This window comes from Vulpes lagopus, chromosome 1, assembly GCF_018345385.1.
Source record: "Vulpes lagopus strain Blue_001 chromosome 1, ASM1834538v1, whole genome shotgun sequence".
NCBI lineage: Eukaryota > Metazoa > Chordata > Mammalia > Carnivora > Canidae > Vulpes > Vulpes lagopus.
This window is the reverse complement of record NC_054824.1, coordinates 140,959,067-140,979,500: the sequence shown is the minus strand read 5'-3', so window position 1 is coordinate 140,979,500 and position 20,434 is coordinate 140,959,067. Positions and strand designations below refer to the sequence as shown.

Sequence of the window (20,434 nt, the reverse complement as noted above, 5' to 3'; positions counted from 1 at the left end):
TGCGGTGAAATGGCCGGTGTTCTTGGACCTCACACGTCCAGGAAGGGCATAGGTTGTAGGGAGAGGCCACAGCTGCAGCTGCTTTATCCACAGGACCCCACAGCCCCGGCTGCCCCTCCAGCCTCTCAGCTTTTGGTCCTTGAGGAAAGTGGATCCCAGATACAGCCAGATGATGGGTGTTTCATTTCTTTTTCACAGGGGCCACAGTTCCAGGGAGTGCAGAGTGGTCAGTCAATGGGCCAAGAGGGGGGTCAGTCACAGAGGAGACCCTGGGTGGGGGGCGGGCAGGGATCCCAGCCTGCTCCTTGGACCACAGTTATATACCCCACCCCAGCCTCAGCAGCCCCAGCTCCAGGCTTGCTCTCTGGAATCCTGGTTCTCAGCCAGGCTGGTGTGTGTGTGTGGGGGGGGGACCCCCCACTTGTCCTAGAACTCTCTGCACGTCCCAAGGGTGCCTGCAAGGAGGAGCATGTGACTCACCTCACAGCTGTACACGGCTCTGTACTTCCCAAAGTCCCTTCACTCCATTATTTCCTCAGATCTTGAGAGGCCGATCCGCCAGGAGGGAAGAATATTATTGTCCATGTTCATGAGTAGACAAACTGAGACCCAGAGAGGGGGAAAAAGTGACCCCTTTGCACAGTTTGGCCATGTACGAAAGTGCACTGTACCTTTTGACAAAGAGACAGGATTTCACAGCACACAGCAAGTCAGAGCCCGGGAGACCCTCTGACCAACGTCCTGCCTGTTTTACTATGATGTTCTATGTAAGAAAGGGTGAGAGTTTGTCCATAAGCTTCATGCTGGAGCTCATACATGTGCATGGGTGCACACACACACACACACATTTTTTCAAAACGCTGGTCCCACTGACATAAATATCACAGGGGCTCTGGAACAGACATCCTCGCAGGAGACAGTAAGCCTCCATGAGTGGGCTCGTGACAGCCTTTGTGGGAGGTTGCCCAGCAAGGGGCTGCCTGCATGGCTGGGACCCAGGAAGGGCTGCCCCAGCCAAGCCCGGCCTTGGCCTCTGCTCCTCATGGCATACAAGTGGATGCCAGTGGCCAAGGGGTCCTCATGGTAGACATGTGGCTGCTGCTGGGTCCCGAGGGCTCATCTGGCTCAAATTCTCATAGTTGGACTCCTGAGCCTGGGGCCTGTGGACAGAAGAAAGTTGGCTGACCACCCAGGACACAAGTGGGGGTGCCGCCCATTGCACAAACCACGCCCTGGGAATGGGCAGGAGGGAGAGTCAAAATGGGAGCCCAGCCTAGATCCAAAAGAGGTTGCAGGGAGGGCAGTGGCAGGGAGGAGGCTACCCGGGGGTTGGGGGATGGCATCCTGGCCTGCAGATGGACTGTATTCTGGGAGGGATCTCACTGGAGGCATCAACAACCGCTGTGTGTCGGGTGCCCTCCACACGAACCTCCCTGGGCTTGGCCACCTGAGCTCCAGCTGCTCCTGGCTCCTCCCTGGGACATCTTCACGGGCATCTCAGGCCTACATGTGAACTCCTGCATGATCCTCACTACCACCCCCTTCTCTGTTGTCTTCATCCCAGTCAGGGGCACCCAGGGCCACAGCTCCAAACCTGGGCACCCGGGCTGTGTCCCTCGCTGCCCCTCCACGTCCCCAGCCCTCTGGTCAGCTCTGCCTTCCATCTGCCCCACCTCGCCACCCCCACCCCTGCCACCTCCCTCTGAGCCGCTGGGCCAGCCTCAGCCTTGGTCAGCAGCCTCCTCCAGAGTCTCTTGGCCCACACTCTTGTTCTGATGGGGCCACCTGGGTGCTTATACCACCACTCAGTGCCTTCTCATAGGCCCCTTCTCGGGTCTCCCCTGAGCCTTTCCTTGACCTTCCCAGTGGCCACCACCCTCCCCGGGGCTCTGTGGCAGGGCCCTGTCCATTGCCTTCATGGCTCTTATTTTAGAATCTGATATGATCTTGTGTATGTGTTTATTAAGTTCCCCACATGAAAATGTGAGTTTTCTGACGTTGGGGAAGTTGGAAGCAGTGTTAAACACCCAAAACTCTGGTCCATAGCAGGTACTCAATAAATATCTGACCACTCAGCTTTCTGAATTAGGTGCCTCGGGGTGCTAGTAAATTAGCAAAGAAAAGGGACATGGCATAGGTTTTCAAGAATGTGGGGGACAGATGAACAGGCAGCTAGAGAGAGGGGCTTGGGCTGGCAATATGGCTTTTCTGTCAGGCAGGGACAGAGTTATGGGACTGCCCAGGCTTGTCCAGCAGGCCCTGAAAGACTGTGTTTTGCCTCCTCCAGCATCCCAGGCACACTGCCCGGGGTCAGTGAATTGGATTCTTTCTTCTTCAACACAGACCTTCGGCTGAACAGACACAGAGAGAAGGGGAGTCTGGATCACAGGGTGAGCACTTCCTAGCTTAAACCCTCTCAACCTCTAATAGCATTTTGTTTGCAAAGCCTTCAGCTCTGGGGGAGAACGAGTGCCCGAGGTGGCCTTTGTGTCTGTGTGAGCCTGCTTGTTCTAGAATGCTGGGGAGCAAAACCTCAAGGAATCCTATCTAGGTGTGGACATAAGACAGAAAAATGATTCCTTGGCACCTGGACACCAGGCAGGTCTGGGAGAGATCCCAACATGAGTCCCAAACTGTGAATGCTGGGGAAGGGGTGGGCAGGTCAGTGTGGCCTGGTCTGGCCAAGAAGGACTTGGGAGACTGAAGGGGAGGGCTCTGGAAGGCCGCGGGGAAGGTCTAACACCAGTCAAGGTCAGACCCAAGCCCTGACCCTTTGCCTGTTCTTTCTCTATATGCCTTGGCCAGTGGGGACTTAAGAGCGGGGTGGGGGATGGCAGGGTACTCACCATGGTGGGGTGTCCTGGGCAACTGGGTGCTCTGTGTGAGGGACAGAGAGAGAGAGAGAGAGAGAGAGAGAGAGAAGGAAGGGAGGCATGAATCTCTACAGCGTCCTCGGGCTCCAGGCCCTGCCGTCCACCCCTCCCGGCTGCGGAAAGCGGTCTGAAGGGACGAGCAACGAGCACTAGCTAGCCGGGTGTGAAGTGCTTAGAATGAGCAGCAGCTGATGACGAGAAGCATGGACTGAAGAGCCACCCAGCAGAAAAGCCCTGCCTTTGAGGACGCTGAAGCCCAGAACATTTGGTGGGTTTGAAGAACCGGCAAGAAAAGACAGTAAAGCCACAGCGAATGCAACGGCCAAGGCAACTGTGACAGATTCTGGATTTCATGCTAGGAGAGTCTGAGGCCAGTGCTCTGGACCTGGGTGGTCTGAGAGGCTCTGGGAAGCCCCTCTCTGGAGCACAAGCCAATTTCCCAGCCAGCTCAGCGAGAGCAACGTGGGGTGAAGTGCAGGTCTCGAAGACACCCTGCTAGCTCCCGTCTCCACACTCCCGCACTGGTTGCTGCCTCTGCTTGGAATACCACCGGCTCCTAGTGGCAGTTCCTGATTTAGCTGTCACCTTACTTGTAAAGCCTTCCCTCCTGGCCTGTCCAGAGTGCCCCTGGAGCGCATGCAGCAGTACCATACTCTGGGCAGAAAGCTTCTGCGGGACCTGGGCTCCAGGACAGCCCTCCTCCCTGCAGACTGCAGTGATTTGCTGGCTTCCCAGCATCCCACCCCAGGGCACATCTTACTCATCTGTCTCCCTAGCAGCTACACAGCACACAGTAGGCCCTCAGGATGCTTACTGTAACACAAGGTAGTGGTGCTATCTGGGAAAGCCTCGGTGTGGTCCCTATCGTTGGGGAGGAGTCATTTATGGGGTGCGGGAGAAAGGGGCAGGGCTATACTTTGGGGGTCTCTATCTCTGGGTCTCTAGGCCAGAGGCAAGTTCCTTAACTTCTCAGGCCTCAACTTTCTTAGCGGAGAATGGGCTCCTGCTGGTTCCCACCTCCTGGGACGTAAGAAGGAGGACAAAGCCAGAGGAGGCACAGGTGCAGGAAGCATGTGTGCGCTGTGCTGCGCCAGGTGCTCGGCGGACAGTGTTACCCAGGAGGGGAGCCCCGCCCGGGCCCTCGCCCCCGCCCGGGCCCAGGGTGCACCCACCTCGGCGGCGGCGGGCGGCGGCGCGGGCGGCCAGGACGCCGAGCAGCAGCAGCGCCTTGAGGCCGAGCGCGCCGAGCGGGAGCGCGAGCGCCGGGGCCCCGGGGGCGCCGCGGAAGCGGAACAAGTAGACGCTGGCCTCGGCGCGGCCCAGGCTGTTGGAGGCCGTGCACGTGTAGCGGCCGTCGTGCGCCAGCGCGGGCAGCTCGGCGGTCACCTGGTGGCCGTGGCCCTGGCCCGGGCCCGACGCGGCGGCCGAGCGGTTGCCCAGCGCCGGGCCGGACCAGGCGAGGACGGGCGGCGGCTCCCCCTCGGCCGTGCAGAGCGCGCGGAAGGCGTGCGCCGGGCCCGGCAGCACCGACAGGCTGACGATCCGCGGGGCGGCTGCGGGCGCCCAGGGCGCGGGAGGAGAAAGCAAACCGCGCTCAGCGCCGGCGGCCGGGCGCACCCCTCCCAGGCCCTTTGAGTCCCCGAGACACCCGGGGGCGGGTGGCCCGGAGAGGAGGGAGCCTGTGCTCCAGCGCCGGGAGGCCTGGGTCCCCACAGAGGTGTGGCCCGGGGCAAGTTACTCCCCAGCTCCAGGTCTCAAACGGCGTCAAATGGGGATCACTCCCCTAGTGGGGTCGTTGAGAAGATTCGGCAAGTTAATGCATTTGGGGTGCTTGGATTCGGGCCTGGCCCAGAGCCAACGCTCACCCAACTGTAGCTGGAGCTCAGAGCTGGAGCTCGGGGCTGGGGACTGGCTGCCAGTATGATTTCGAGGACCCCTCCCACTCCTGCCCCCCCACCCCACCCCCCACAACCTCAGCAAGATCTAGAGCTGAACGCGGGTCCTGGGAAGACACTGAAATGCACCCGGAGAGGCCGCCCAGCAGCTCGAGGCGGGCACGTGGGAAGTTCCAACGAGATCCCCACAGGGGGTAAGCGCCCCAGCTAGTTCCGGGGCGCAGCCAGGGTTGAGAACCGCTGCTCTGGGGACCGGGGACCCTGGTTCCTTCTTCTTTGCGGTCTAGCAAAATACTGGGCACTTGGCGGGCTTCCCAGGGCACCTCCCCGGGGAGGAGGGGGCTGCGGATGCGCGGCAGCGCACAGAGCGCACATGCCCTCGTAGCCCTTGCCATCCCTGTTCAGCTCGTGGGGCTCCCCCCGCACCCGGACCAAGAGCCCCTGGGGCCATTCAGTCCCTACGAGCGAAACCTCGATGCCCCTTCCCGGGCCCAGTTCCCAGGCGTCTGGGAGCCACGGACAGGTGTGCGGGGCGCGGGGGGGGGGGGGGCTGCCCTGGAGGGAGGGGCTGCGCATGGCTCGGCTCCGCTCGGCTGCGGGGGGCGCTGGGGGCCCTGGGGGGCGCTGGGGACCGGGCGGGGGGGGCCTGCCCTGCAGGGAGGGGCTGCGCATGGCTCGGCCCCGCTCGGCGGCGGCGGCGGGGGGCGCTGGGGGGCGCTGGGGGGCGCTGGGGGGCGCTGGGGGCCCTGGGGGGCGCTGGGGACCCGGCGGGGGGGACCTGCCCTGCAGGGAGGGGCTGCGCATGGCTCGGCTCCGCTCGGCGGCGGGGGGCGCTGGGGGGCGCTGGGGGGCGATGGGGGGCGCTGGGGGCCCTGGGGGGCGCTGGGGACCGGGCGGGGGGGACCTGCCCTGCAGGGAGGGGCTGCGCATGGCTCGGCTCCGCTCGGCGGCGGGGGGCGCTGGGGGGCGCTGGGGGGCGCTGGGGGGCTCTGGGGGGGCGCTGGGGACTGGGCGGGGGGGGGCCTGCCCTGCAGGGAGGGGCTGCGCATGGCTCGGCTCCGCTCGGCGGCGGGGGGCGCTGGGGGGCGCTGGGGGGCGCTGGGGGGCTCTGGGGGGGCGCTGGGGACTGGGCGGGGGGGGGCCTGCCCTGCAGGGAGGGGCTGCGCATGGCTCCGCTCCGCTCGGCGGCGGCGGCGGGGGGCGCTGGGGGGCGCTGGGGGGCGCTGGGGGGGCGCTGGGGACCGGGCGGGGGGGGCCTGCCCTGCAGGGAGGGGGCTGCGCATGGCTCGCTCCGCTCGGCGGCGGGGGGCGCTGGGGGGGCGCTGGGGGGGCGCTGGGGGGCGCTGGGGGCCCTGGGGGGCGCTGGGGACCGGGCGGGGGGACCTGCCCTGCAGGGAGGGGCTGCGCATGGCTCGGCTCCGCTCGGCGCGGCGGCGGGGCGCGGGGGGGCGCTGGGGGGCGCTGGGGCCGCTCGGCCGGCGGCGGCGGCGGGGGGCGCTGGGGGGCGCTGGGGGGCGCTGGGGGGGCGCTGGGGACCGGGCGGGGGGGGCCTGCCCTGCAGGGAGGGGCTGCGCATGGCTCGGCTCCGCTCGGCGGCGGGGGGCGCTGGGGGGCGCTGGGGGGCGCTGGGGGCGCTGGGGGCCCTGGGGGGCGCTGGGGACCGGGCGGGGGGACCTGCCCTGCAGGGAGGGGCTGCGCATGGCTCGGCTCCGCTCGGCGGCGGCGGCGGGGGGCGCTGGGGGGCGCTGGGGGGCGCTGGGGGCCCTGGGGGGCGCTGGGGACCGGGCGGGGGGGACCTGCCCTGCAGGGAGGGGCTGCGCATGGCTCGGCTCCGCTCGGCGGCGGGGGGCGCTGGGGGGCGCTGGGGAGCGCCGGGGACCGGGCGGGGGTGGCGGGGGCGCCGCGCTCACCGGTCACGCGGAGCCGGACGCCGTGGCGGCTCTCGTACCGGTCGTGGACGTCGCCGGCGAACTCGACGCGGCAGAAGTAGCGGCCGTCGTCGGCCAGGGCGAGGCGCTCGACGCGCAGCGACAGGTCGTTGCGCCGCGGGTTCCCGAGCAGCCGGAAGCGGCCGTGCAGGCTCAGCGCCGTCTGGCAGAGCTCGCTGCCCCGCGCCGCCGCGCACCGGAACACCTGCGGGCCCGCGTAGACCTCGCCCGCGCGCCAGATGGCGGTGAGCGGCCCGTCGTAGTGGCGGTGCGGGTGCGTGAAGGTGCAGGGCAGCACCGCCGCCTCGCCTGCCGCCGCGCTCACCTCGGCCGGCACCTGCATGGACCAGCGCTGCGCCGGCGCACCTGCCGGCCGGGACCGGGAGCCGGGGCGTCAGCTGCTCCGGGGTGTGTGTGTCCAGAAACCCACCCCGTGCCTTGCGAGGCATCTCCTGGGATCCTGACTTGCCCTGACTCCCGAGGCCCCCGGACCCTCCCCGCCCTTCCCTGGGACCATTTGCCTCACTCGGGGAAGTTCCACCTCACCTACAGGTCCCCTGACCCCATACTTTTCCCCAACACCTGCCCTGCTGCCGAAAAGCCCTGGGATCCGCGGTCACAATACCCCCACCCCCGCCACCCCCCCACCCCACCCCCGCCTCCGCGATGGTGATAATAAAAGCACTTACTGTGCACCTCTGTGTTGAGCAAGTTCCCGGTAGTATCTCTCTTAGTTCTCACAAAGGATCCTAGATGGAAGCACAGTTATCCTTGGGTTACATGTAATAACCTGAGGCCCGGAGAGGTTGGTTCATTGCCTAAGGCCACACAGCTACAAGGAGGCAAAGCCAGCGCTGGGACTCCAGACAGCCTGGCCCCACAGCCAGTGCCCTAGTGCACTAAAGGTGTGGAAGCGTGGAGCTGGTCCAAGGAGACCCAGAACCCCATCCACAGAGGGGAAACAGGCCCTGGGGAGGCCTGGTGTGTTTTGAACTTAATGTGTTGAGTGGGTGGATGAGGTTGCTTTAGAATCCAGGTCAACCCAAATAGGCTTCCTCAAAAGCCAGATAGGGAGACAAGAGGGGTAGACCTTTGTGCTGTCTTTGTGCTCAGTGCCAGAGCCGCTGGGCCTGGTTTCCTCACCTCCTATGCTGTGAGCCTCTGAAGTAAGGCCGAGCTGAGGTCTGGAGGCGGTGCTCTGCGGAGAGCCCCTGCCGCACTTGTTGCATATGTGTGCTGTTTGGGGAAGGGGTGAGCAGCTGGATGGGTGGGTGGGTGTCAGAGCTGGGCCTTGGAGGATCAAGGCCAGGGGTGGTGTCTCCCTGAGGAGGTAGGACAGGCTGGTAGGCCTGTCCAGCTAGAACCCCGAGTGCAGTTCACAAAAGGGATCTTTAGAGGGAATGATATAGCTGCTCTTGTATTTCCCGAGAGGTCTATATTTACACAGTTCTTTTATACACATCATGTCACACGTCTCTCAACACACCCTGGGAGAGACAGGCAGCGGGGATATTGTTATAGATGAGAAAATGGAGGCCCAGAGTCACACAGAAGATGGGAGACACCCAGCTTTTCTGACTTCAGACCCAGTGCTCTTTAGTCTTCAGGGGTAGTTCAGGCCTTGCATAGGAATCCCCTCAGCCTACAACCAGTGACCCTTCCTGCTCCAAGAAGCCTATCCCATCTATGAATTATCTACAGGTCGGCCACTCCTCCTGCATAGAACCAGCATCTACCACTACTGACTGACATGGCCATCATTGTTCTCTGGAACATGCACATGGCCTCGAGGTAGTGGCCCTTCTGGGACCCCATCATGGCTATCCTGGACCCGTTAAGCCTTCCCTTTTTTGGTGCAAGTCCCTAGCCTGCACCTGTCCCTCCCCTTCCTCACTGCCTGTGTCATGCCCTCCTTGCAGCTTCGTGGCCAGAGCTGGGGCCCCCAGGTGTGTGCTGCAGGTGTGTGCTTCAGGTGTGTGCTGCAGCGGCTCTGAACTAGCAGCGAGGGATACAAATTGGGTTGTGTGAGCTCTGCCTCGTATAAAACCACGCTTGGGGCTTATGCCAAACTTGCAATCAAGTAAAGCACAGGTACTTTTTTCACACAATGTACTTGTAAGCCAAATCTTATTTCTCCTGGACAAGTGGAATTATGCTTTTGAAGCCAAGTGGAAGACATGACATTTATCTCTAGGAAGAGCTTGTTTGCTCAGTTGTTAAGAATCAAATGGTCTGGTTTCAAATTAGAGAAACACTTTCTGAAGATTTTGCTGGTTTACCCAGTACTGCCAGATGCAGGAAGCGTTTCCCCACTCCTGAGGCTCAGCATCTGCCTCAGCCTCCCTACACTTCCCACCCTCTGTAGCCTCAGCCTCCCCTGACCTCATGCATCTTGTGGGCATCATGGAGCTAGGTACTGATTGATTCCCCAGGTAGCTGTTACTATTGTGCATTCATCGATTAGAAAACGCTTATCAAACACGATCCCACTCTAAGCCAGGCACTTGGACACAAGCCAGGGTTACAAAGATCAACCTTATCAGCCTGCTGGAGGTCCCTGCTCAGAGGGGGAGACAGATCTGTGCGCACATAATTATACTACAGCCTGCCAGGTGCTCTAATGAGGCACATGAACAGTGTTCCTTTGTCTGAACAAAGTTCCTGGCCCATTTCACTCACCAACTCCCTCCCAGTCACCCCCAGTCCCTGCTGAATTGTCCTACAGTGGGACGCCTTCCCTGAACCCCAGGCCTGGGTCTGGCATCCTCACCCAGTGCCCCAGGGTTGGCAGAAGGACTTCCTCTGTCTGGGCCTATTCAACTGTGTGTCCCGCGCAGGTACCCAGAAGCCCTGGAGGGCAGGGGCAGGGACCACGGCCATGCGGTCGTCTTTGTGTTGTCATTGCCCAGCGCCGCATTTGCCACGTAGTAATTGATGGTGAATTGCTGTAAAGGGCTGAAGGGACAGTTCCCAGGCTGGCAGGGGACGGGGTGCTGTGGGCTGTGCGGAGAGGTGCAAATATTAGGCAGGGAATGCTTGGAGGACCCCGGAGAGAGGAGGTGCTGGATTTGCTAAGCCTTGAGGTAGACTGAAGGCTTTCTGATCAGAGACGGCAGGTGGGCAAAACCCTGGAGGTGAGGACGTCAGCGGAGAGGTTGTGGGGCATGCCCAGATAGCGGGGCCAGGCGACACTGTGCTTTGGGGACTCCTTGGGAGACGTTTCATATCATTTCATGTGCACGAAGGCTCACGAGGGACTGGCTATAGCCCTGAGGCTCAGAGAGGCCATGTGACCGTTGCAAGGTCATCTGACTGAACGGATGCAGAGCTAAGGCTTCCCCTTCTGTGCTTCATGTTCTTCCTTTGTCCCCATGCTATGTTGCCCCCAGGATGACAGCCTAGAGGGGACACATCCTGAAGTGTGATACAAATGGTAGGCCTCCCTCTCCTGCCCCCTCCTTCCTGGGGGTTCTTGCTCTAGGCGCAGGGAGGGCACACAGAGGCCCTTTCAGCCAGTGTTAAGATCCTGGCTCCTGTCAGGGGGAGATTTGTTTCCTGTTTACCTGCTGGGTAGTGTTTCCAGAGGCAAATGCCTGGACTCCCTCTTACACAGAGACTTGGGTCGAATCCACCAGGGACCCAAGGTGAGGGTGGGAAGTCCTAGCAGGGAATGCCCGGGAGCAAGTGCATTTGCTTTGGTAGGAATCCAAGCTCCCCAGCATCCTGTGACATTTGTCATTCCTTCTGCCAGGTCTCTCAAGTCTTTAGGACAAGGGAAGGAACACTCCTGAACTGGAACCATGGCCTCCTGTTGTAAAGACTCTGATCTCCCTGCCTTGTGACTGTCAGCCTTGAGGCCAACAGGAGACCCATGCTCTTTGCGCTGTCCAAGATACCGCCCGGCAGGAGTGGACCACAGGGCATGCTTCCGCACAGCTGGACCTGGGTGACAGTCACTCTTGTGGTCCTTCTTTCCCAGACTTCTATGAGCACCCAGTCTGAGCCTGGCTCTGTTCTAGGCTCATACGCTTACGGGGTGATCTTTGGGCAGGTTACTTAATGTCCCGAGTCTTGGCCTCCCCTGCTGCAAGAGGGGCACCTAATGCCTTCCTCATGGGCCTGAGGGTTGAATGAAGTCACTCGTGTAGCTTGTCTTACAAATGCTCAATGCGTATTAACCCCTTCTCCCACCCCCACCTGAAAAGAGAGTGTGAATGCAAGGGAGCAGGGTGAGGGTGCTGGGCAGTGGTGGAGGAGTGCTCAGGACAGGCATCTCCAGGTGATGCAACAGGGGTGAAGACATGGTGCCCTGACGTTGCACCTTTTGTAGCTCAATCTGGCATCTTAGACCACGTGGGAAGTCACTGCCCGTGGATGTACCGTGCCTCCTGGACGGACAGGTGTACGGTGCTCAGAACTGGCATCCCTTGGAGCTCTGCGGTGCTCCTGCCCCTCCCCCCGTGGTGACTGATGTCACCAGTGGACAGGCAGGCCCTCCGATGAGGCCCACTGTCTGGAAGGGGGCCACCTTTCTTGGGGACATTTGGCATGTTAACAGGGACATTTCCAGGCAGTGACTCCAATGGTAGCCTCTCGGGCATGGTGGTGCCTGGATGGTCCAGAGAGGGCACCTGGGGGCAAGGAGAGATGTTTACATTGGCCAGCAAACCTCCCCAGTGAGATGTGTGGGTTGAACTGAGGGCACGCTTCCATCCAGTTCCATCCTGCCCAAATTTGCTCCCAGCGGGGCCTGAGGAACCACATCTCTCAGTGAGGACCGGATCCAGAAGGTTCTAGGGAAGGGATGAGGAGCAGGGATGCCCACTGGGAAGGGCCGGCTCTGACCTCGGGGTGATCCTGGATTCCCAGGTCACCTTCCCTCTCTGCCCTCTTGCTTGTGGAAGCGGCTCTGCTCACTGGAGCTGCAGGCGCAGAGCCACAGCTGACCATGCTCTGGGGCCAGTGTCCACCGCAGGGTGCCACTTGGCCTCTGTCCGTGCTTCCCCCAGCCTCTTCAGGGCCCTGTGCCCCATCAGTCCTCTTCCGCCCCACGGGGGACTTCTCAGCTCTAGCTAGTGGCCACAGCAGGTACCCAGAGCAGAAGCAGCATCCAGGCTCTTGAAACTCCCCTATTTTCTTCTGGCCCCGGGACAGGAGCCCATCTCCTTCCTGGATTTTCCCTGCACCCCCAGGTCCTGGGGCAGCAGCTTTGATCTGTCTTGCCTTTGGTTTGCTCTCAGCCTTGGTTCAGAGCTGGTAAATTCTTCTGCGCACCAGGCTGGGTTCCGGGCTCACTGCCACTGGATGTGGGTGATGTAAAGTGTGGAGCTTGCACTCAGGACACCCCCAGCCGTTCAGGCTGTGACACCCCAAAAAGTCACCCAACTTGACAGAGGGACAAGGATTCCTCACTTTGTAGAGTCGTGGTGAAGAGTGAACGAGCTGCTTGTCAAGGCCTGACGCCAAAGTTCTTGAGGGTGACATCTACTGTGATTGCTCCACCTGCTTATCAAAGGTTTGTGGACCAATCTCAATCAAGGTCACTGGGTGGTCAGAACTCCCAGACCACTGTTTTTCCCACCTGCATGATCCCTGACACCTGAGCCTTCTTTTTCTTTTTTTGAAGATTTTATTCATTCATGAGAGACACAGAGAGACAGAGACACAGGCAGAGGGAGAAGCAGACTCCCTGTGGGGACTCGATCCCAGGACCCTAGGACATGACCTGGGCCAAAGGCAGACACTCAACCAATGAGCCATCCAGAGACCCCCATCTCCAACCTTCTAAAAGCATATTTATGGGGACCCAGAGGGGAAAGACATGGGAGAGTGTGTGTGTGAGCCCCCTGGGAGACTAGGGGCTGCCCCAGGACACTGGGTGCGGGAGGTGAGTGCATGAAGGAGAAAGCACAGACGGTAGAAGGGTGTTTCCTGGACAAATTCCTCTCACTTTGCTTTTGCCAAGGGCCTGCCCTGACCTGGATGCGGCTGGGGACAGGACTGTGACCTCCAGGCACCCCGCTCACGAAGCCCCTGGGGGTCCCACATTGCAGCCAAACCCAGCCTGGTCTTCTGGCCTCTTGCCCAGGCTTGCTGCTACACGAAAGGGCTCAGAGGTGCACGTCCCCAGAGGGACTTCAGAAAGTGGGACCCCGCTCACCCTAGTTCTTGGACCTCTGGGTTGTAGCAGTGAAGCAGCTGCCAGTATGAGAAAAAAGGATCTCCCCCCAGGTGCCTCAGCCTCCCTGGGTAAATCTTGCTACACAGCTGGAGTACTTGGTGGTTGGGGTTTTGTTCTGGGACACGTGACTGCTCTCGCTTCCTCTAAGTCTTTTTGTCTTTGACTCATAGCAGCTGACCTTCAACAGGAGAAAAGAAATAAACCAAAACAACCCTCCCCAAACCCCCCTTCTGTCAAGGTTGTGTGACTTCAGCAAGATTTCCCTGCCATTTATTGCACAATCACTGAGCACCAGCACTGTGCTGGGGGCGGGCCGGGACCGGGGGCGGGTGGGGGGGGGGGCTTTTATCCATGATCTAATTATCCTCCACAACACCTCACAAGGCACCAGGCCATGCTCTGAGAAGTTAGGCGACCTGCCTGGGGCCACAAAGCTAGTCCATAGCAGAACCAGGATTCAAAGGCGTGTGTGATATCAACACTCACATCTGAACCACTCACTTTTCAGCTATTGGTCTGGGTGGGGTCACCTCCTCCAGCCCCCACCCTCTAAGTGGGGCACAAGCCTAAATCATCCCAGGAAGACAGCTGAGTTAGATCACTCTGGGAAAAGAAAACCTCTTTCCTCTCAGTGCCCCCACCCCCCACGCGGGCTGTGTCGTGGGACATCTGGGCAATGTTGGGGGTCCAGTCTCAAGCCACATATCCCAGCTCCACCCACACCACTCACTGAGCCTCTCTGTGCTTCTGTTGCCTCATCTGTGAAAAGAAAAGAGAATAGTTCTTTTCTCATACGGCTATGAGGTTTACGTGAATTACTAACTAAAGTGCCCAGCACAGGGGTGCCTGGGTGGTTCCGTGGCTGAGCATCTGCCTTCAGCTCAGGTGGTATTCCGGAGTCCCGGGATCGAGTCCTGCATCGGGCTCCCCGCAGGGAGCCTGCTTCTCCCTCTGCCTGGGTCTCTGCCTCTCTCTGTGTGTCTCTCATGAAGTAAATAAAATCTTAAAAAAAAAAAAAAATTATCTAAACCAGACCTGAGCTGGACTCTGCGTCTGTCGAATGCTTGAGAGGAAGGGAAAGGAGCCTAAGGTGTGGGAGTTTATAATCCAATCGTGCAGACAGGATCCCAGACGAGGAATGCTGACTAACTCATGGCTCCGTGATGGCAGTGATGTCACTGTGTGACACATGACAGCTAGGGTCACTGCACATGGGGGCACCGATGCTGAGCCTGGGGGCACAGTCATGGGAGGGACATGGGGTTCAGAGGATGGCCTTTGTCATTTATCCCGATGGCCCTCAGCGACATGGTCATCGTTCATCAGAATGACCCGAGAAAGGGTGCCTGGGTGGCTCAATCCACTAGGTGTTCCAGGAGGGGCATTGGGTTTCGGCTCCAATCTAACTTCAGGATGGTGAGACTGAGGGCACTCTGCAGTCTGCTTGTCTCTGTCCCCAACCCCCACCCCACTAAAATAAACAAATAAATCTTAAAAAAAAATACCCAGCAAGATAGTTGAAAATATAGACTCCTGAGTCCTGCGGCCTGATATTCTCATTTTACAGGTCTGGGTGAAGCCAAATATCTGCATTTAGTATTTATTTATTTAAGTCTATTTATTGATTGATTGATTTAAATTTATGAGAGACTCACAGAGGGAGGCAGAGACACAGGCAGAGGGAGAAGCAGACTCCCTGAGGGGAGCCCGATGCAGAACTCGATCCCAGGACCCTGGGATCACGACCTGAGCCAAAGACAGATACTCCACCACTGAGCCACCCAGGTGCCCCAGGATCTGCCCTTCGATAAATGCCCCTCTCCCCACCGAATTTCCGATACAGATGCTCCATAACTAAAACATTTCCCAGGGACGCTAGCTCACTGAGCTGAGTGACCAATGACGTTGTCATTTAAGCCTGCTGCAAAGAGGCTTTTCCATGCAGCCCTTGGGGTTCCCACGGAGTGGTCCGGTGCCCTATCTCACTTGCCCTGTTGCCCATGTGGAATCACCCCCACTCTTGCCCCAAACAACCGCGTGCTCTCCTCCCTTCCCCTCCCCTCCCCTTGGGGCTGTGCCAGTCAAGACATAAAGCACTTGGATGACAGTCACACCCGGAGTCCCTTCAGAGCCGGGACTATCATCCCCCAAGCTCGCCCCTTAGCTGCCTGGATCTGCACAGCAGTGGGTGAGCCTTTCTATAGGTGGGGCCGCTAAGGCCCAGAGAAGTCAGGGGATCACCTGAAGTCATCGGAAACCCCAGGTAAACCCTGGTCTTGGACTTCTGACGTCTGTCATCAGAGCTCCCTAAGGGTGCAGCTCTTCCTCTGCAGGCCTGGAGGCTCTGGGTTGCCCCAAGTGCGAGGGGAGAGGACCGTACTGAAGATTTTGTGAGCATCTATTATGTTCTGAGCATGGACCAGAGAGAAGAGTGGGAAACTCACCCATCGGGAGGATGCCCACCAGGCAGGCCAGGAGTCGGATGGACCATTCCATGTTGAGAGTGTCTGGACACCCCGGGCCAGCCCTGCATTCGGCTGGGCCACCCTGAGAGGGTGAGAGGCCTCTCTGGCGAGGCCACAGGAGAGGGCAGGTGAGGGGGTGGGTGGGGGGCCCAGGACTGCACCCCTACCAGGCTCCGGGCATGGGAGGAACTGGAGAGAGGCAGTCAGGCGGCCTGGATATGATTCGATGAGGCCCGTGGGGTTTAGTCATGTGGAAAACCAAACAGGGGAACCACTCGGATGATTTTCCAGGACTGGAAATAGAGAAGTACATGAGGAAGATGAAGGACCCATTCCTGTGGCCCCTGGTCCCTCTGGAAAAACTATTGTTCTTATGCTGCCTGCCTTCCCTCCTTCTTTCTCTCCCTCCCTCTCTCCCTCCTTCCTTCTTTTCTCCCCTCCCTCTCTCCCTTCATACATTTTAGTGTGCCAGTATGGGTTTTCCTTTTTTTTTTTTTTTTTTTTTTTTTAAAGAGAGAGAGAGAGCCTGGGGAAGAGGGGGCCAGACGTGGACTCATAGAGGGGCTCCATCTCACAACCCTGAGATCATGCCCTGAGCCGAAATCAAGAGTCTGAGGCTTTAACAGACTGAGCCACCCAGGCCCCTCACAGCATGAGTTTTCATTCTGATGCAGCTATCTTCCTGTGGCCATACCGATTCTGAAGTGGTGATTATTCATGGAAGAATAATCGTCTCCGGAAATGTAGTCATCATTGATACCAGTTACATTACCAAGCAGCACGACAGGGAAATAGTGAAATTATTAAGCAAATCAATCCAGACGAACATGTCGAAATGCTCCGAACATCAAAATAGCAGATAGAAACTTCGTAGTTGCTGCAAGGAGCTGTCCAGAAAGCTGGACAGAAAAGTGGCCAGGTAGGGGGCTGGCAAAGAGGAGCCAATCCTTGGGTAGAGGGAAATGTTCTAGTTAGGATAAAGGCTAATCTGTTAGAGAGAGAGAGAGAGAGAGGGGAGAGAGAGAGAGAGAGAGAGAGAGAGAGAGAGAGAGAGGCTCTCATATACAATAGATTAAAAAAATAGAAGGTGATGTCTCTCCCATATATCAGTCCCAAGGTGAGCTGTTTCCAGTGACAGATGGCCTTGCTTCTCCTGGCTGTTCCGGGATCCAGGCTCCTTCATATGTTATATGCTCCTTCCCCTGCAGCATTGTTAATGCCTTTTAAGGCCAATGGTGGGAATCAGGCTTGTTTAAGGGGAAAGATAGAAACTCTAAGTCAATTAACTTGCCTTTTTGGTTCTTGTGATCCAGCAGCTGTATCCATCACATCCACACACATCCCATGGGCCCAAACTTGGTCATTCGAGCACACCCACTGCAAGGGAGCCCTGGGAATGAGGTCACTGGCAAGGCAGTCCTATGGCTACGTGAAAATGTATTACCATGGAAGAAGAGGACAGATGCTGCTGGATAGTTACCTGTCTCTGCAACAAAGATTTGCTATAACTATAGAAAATGAAACTTGGGGGAATCCCTGGGTGGCTCAGCAGTTTAGCGTCTGCCTTTGGCCCAGGGCGCGATCCTGGAGTCCTGGGATCGAGTTCCACGTCAGGCTCCCGGCATGGGCCTGCTTCTCCCTCCTCCTGTGTCTCTGCCTCTCTCTCTCTCTATGTCTATCATAAATAAATAAATCTTAAAAATAAAAAAAAGAAAATGAAACTTGGGAAAGGAATGGATTCTGTAACCTCAAAGACATCATTGAAGGAGGCACCTTTATTTTATACACTATTAAGGGAGGAAAAAAGACTTTCTATCTTTTTATAATTGTAAGATACCATTGACAGTAATGTGCATCCAGAATTCAGAAGTGTAAAAATGTGAAAACGTCTGTCCCCCTCCCACCTTATCATCAGAGCATGAGTGGGTCTCCTTCCCCTTCCTAGAGCTGGCCACCATCTGTGCTGGGCCCCTTCCTCTGAGCTCCTAGGCCTCAGTAACCTTCCCCCACCCCACTCCTGCCTCAGCCCTGGGACTGGTAGCTGCTTCCTCTACTTACGAACACTTGGGTTACCCAGAATCTCCTCTTTTCTCATTTATCCTTCAATTTTCTCTCTTTCTTTTTTTAAAAAAATATTTTATTTATTTATTCATGAGAGACACAAAAGGAGAGGCAGAGACAAAGGCAGAGGGAGAAGCAGGCTCCATGCAGGGGACCCGATGTGGAACTCAATCCTGGGACCCAGGATCACATCCTGAGCAGAAGGCAGATGCTCAACAGCGGAGCCACCCAGGTGGTCCATCCTTCAAAGTTCTGTGTAAGTAGCAGATTATACTGTGTTTGATACATGACCTCAGCATATCTCAGTTTAAGAAGTCTATTTTTCCCCAAGTTCCTCTCTATATTCAACACAATCTCAATCAATACATCAATGGACTTTTTTTTTTTTCTCCAAGCAGATTCTAAAATTTCTATGGAAAGACAAAGGAGCTAGAAGAGCCAGAATTGGTTTTCTGAAAAGAAGAATGAATTGAGAGGACTGTTGTTACGTGATTTTGAGAACCATGGTAAAGGTACAGAAGCCAAGATAATGTGGCAGTGGTGGGATGTGAGCCACAAAGATCAATGAGCAGAATTGAGAGTCCAGAAATACCAGTGCAACTAACTGATTTTTGTCAAGAGTCCAGAGGCAATGTGCTGGAGAGAGGATAATCTTTTCAACAAGTGGTTTTGGAACAATTGGGTGTCCCTATGCCAAAATAAGTAACTAGATATATAAACATAAAAAAAGGACCTTGACCCCTAACTCACACCTTACACAAAAATTAACTTAAAATATCGTATAGACCAAATTGTAAAATGTAAAACTATAACATTTCTACGGGAAAACAGGAAAAAAAGTCTTTGTAAGCTTAGGTTAGGCAAAGAATACTAATTTTAAAAGCTGATAAACTAGATTTCGTTAAAATTGAAAACATTTACTCTCCAAAAGACACTGTTAAGAGAATGGAAAGACAAGCCACAGACTGAGAGAAAATATTTGCAAATCACATCTCTGACAGAGGATCTGGATCCAAAATATACAAAGAACCCTTGAAAACCAACACTACAAAAAGAATAATTAAAAAAAAAAAGAATATCAAGAGGCAGCCTGGGTGGCTCAGCGGTTTAGCACTGCCTTCAGCCCAGGGCGGGATCCTGGAGACCCGGGATCGAGTCCCACATCGGGCTCCCTGCGTGGAGCCTATTTCTCCCTCTGCCTGTGTCTCTGCCTCTCTCTCTCTCTCTCTCTGTCTCTCTGTATGTTTCTAATAAATAAATAAATAAATAAATAAATAAATAAATAAATAAATCTTAAAAAAAAAATCAGGGATGCCTGGGTGGCTCAGCACCATGACTGGGGCAGTGGACATGTGATCCTGTCAAATTGCAAATGCAACTGCGTAGAATCATACACCACAGAGAATGAATTCGACAGACGTAATTTAAAAAAATTAACCCGGGTATGGGGAGAACCCCAAATGGAGCGCAGAAAACGACACGACACCGGAATGCATCCCAAGAGAATAGCTTAGCCCACGGAAGAGAAGAGCAGAACTGGCCTGGGTTTCTTTGAAAAACAGTGTTGTGCTGAAGTTAGTGAGTTAGCTTCTCATAAGGAAACAGCTAGAGGTTCTGAAACCGTGTGTGTATACACGAGTGTTGAAGGGCCAAGGAGATGCAGTGTAGATAATGAGCTAGATTTCCCTCTGCTAGAGAAAAAAGCTCCAGTTAAAGACAAGGGAAAGGCTAGAATGACCCCGTTTAAGTCGGAGTGGAATTGGAGGAGTCAGAAATAAAATCCTGGGTATTTTTTAAGATTTTTTTTTTTTATTCATTCATTTGAGAGAGAGAGTACAAGCAGGGGGAGAGGCAGTGGGAGAGGGAGAAGCAGGCTGCCTCCTGAGCGGGGAGCCTGACGTGGGGCCCCATCCCAGGATGCTGGGATCTTGACGTGAACCGAAGGCAGACGTTTAACAATTTGAGCCACCCCAAGGTGCCCCTAAAATCTTGGTTTTTAAAGTGTATATAAAGGGGGGCTGGGTGGTTCAGTGGTTGGGTGTCTCCTTTTGGCTCACGGTGTAATCTCCAGGGTCTGAGATCGAGTCCCACATCGGGCTCCCTGCATGGAGCCTGCTTCTCCCTCTGCCTGTGTCTCTGCCTCTCTCTTATGTGTCTCTCATGAATAAATAAATAAAATCTTAAAAAAAAAGATAAAGTGTACATACAGGAAGCTCTAGAGCCCGTAGAGCTCCTAATGCCGAGGCTGGTAAGTTGAGGAGTATGTAACGCTCAATAGGTGGTAGCTGTGTGTGCGTGTGGACATGCACATGTATGTTATAGATATGCATCCATACATCAAACCCATTTATATACACACACGCGTGTGACAGGTACATAGACACATGTACACAGAGTGGCTGCTCAGTTAAATGATTTTCTGTATTTGTTAGTGTAATTACTGGTCAATAAGCTGACGCCACTGTTCCCCAGTCTCTCTGGGCTGGCTCATTTGTGGCTTCTCAGTAGGGTGACTATGATTTCCTATCTGAGCCGGGACACTTTTGTGTGGGACAAGTGATAAAACTGTTGGCTCCACCAGTCTGAGAGTCATAAACTGTGACTGTCCTGGGCGAATCAGACCTGTGGTCCCTCTTCTAGAAACATCCAGCACTATGAATCTCTGGGCAGAGTCTCTGGCAGGCTTTAGGGATCTACGTATGAATGCTGGGGTGGGGCAGGGGGAGAGCAGAGGGCGGGAGAAGGCGTCCACCTTCCCAGTTATGGAAAGCAGAATATGGGCCTCTCATTTTGAGGTCCTTTGCCTTAGTGTTCCTGGGAGTCACCACCTGAGAGGATTGGGATGTATGTGGACAGACAGGCCTCTGAGGGTGAGCTGTAAATTGACACCAGCGTCCGAGTAGTTGAGGAAACACAGAGTATGAATCCGGGGCCACTGTGATTTATATGCCCGGTGATGTTGTGCAGTATACAGCCTGCCCAACTGTATGTGGTCACCCCGTATGGATACTTGGGAGAAGGAAGGGTTGGA

At 56.6% G+C, this 20,434-nt stretch overlaps 1 protein-coding gene across 1 annotated transcript; it reads right to left on the bottom strand.

Moving 5' to 3' along the window:
• Positions 1-15,373, bottom strand: SIGLEC15 (sialic acid binding Ig like lectin 15). The gene is made up of 6 exons (XM_041769408.1): positions 15,322-15,373; positions 7,386-7,445; positions 6,679-7,062; positions 4,046-4,426; positions 2,847-2,877; positions 1-1,160 (listed from the first exon to the last, which is right to left on the bottom strand). The coding sequence occupies exons 1-6, from the start codon at positions 15,371-15,373 to the stop codon at positions 1,079-1,081; spliced, it is 990 nt and encodes a 329-aa protein (XP_041625342.1). The 3' UTR covers positions 1-1,078.
• Between the last annotated feature and the right edge of the window lie 5,061 nt (positions 15,374-20,434).

Bases quoted from the DNA above. Each gene is read 5' to 3' on its own strand.
- SIGLEC15 (XM_041769408.1), bottom strand. From the start codon at position 15,373: ATGGAATGGTCCATCCGACTCCTGGCCTGCCTGGTGGGCATCCTCCCG. The intron at 4,427-6,678 runs GTGAGCGCGGCG...GGGCGCCCGCAG, and splicing joins CGTCCGGCTCCGCGTGACCG to CCGCCCCGCGGATCGTCAGC. The intron at 2,878-4,045 runs GTGGGTGCACCC...TCCCTCACACAG, and splicing joins CGCCGCCCGCCGCCGCCGAG to AGCACCCAGTTGCCCAGGAC.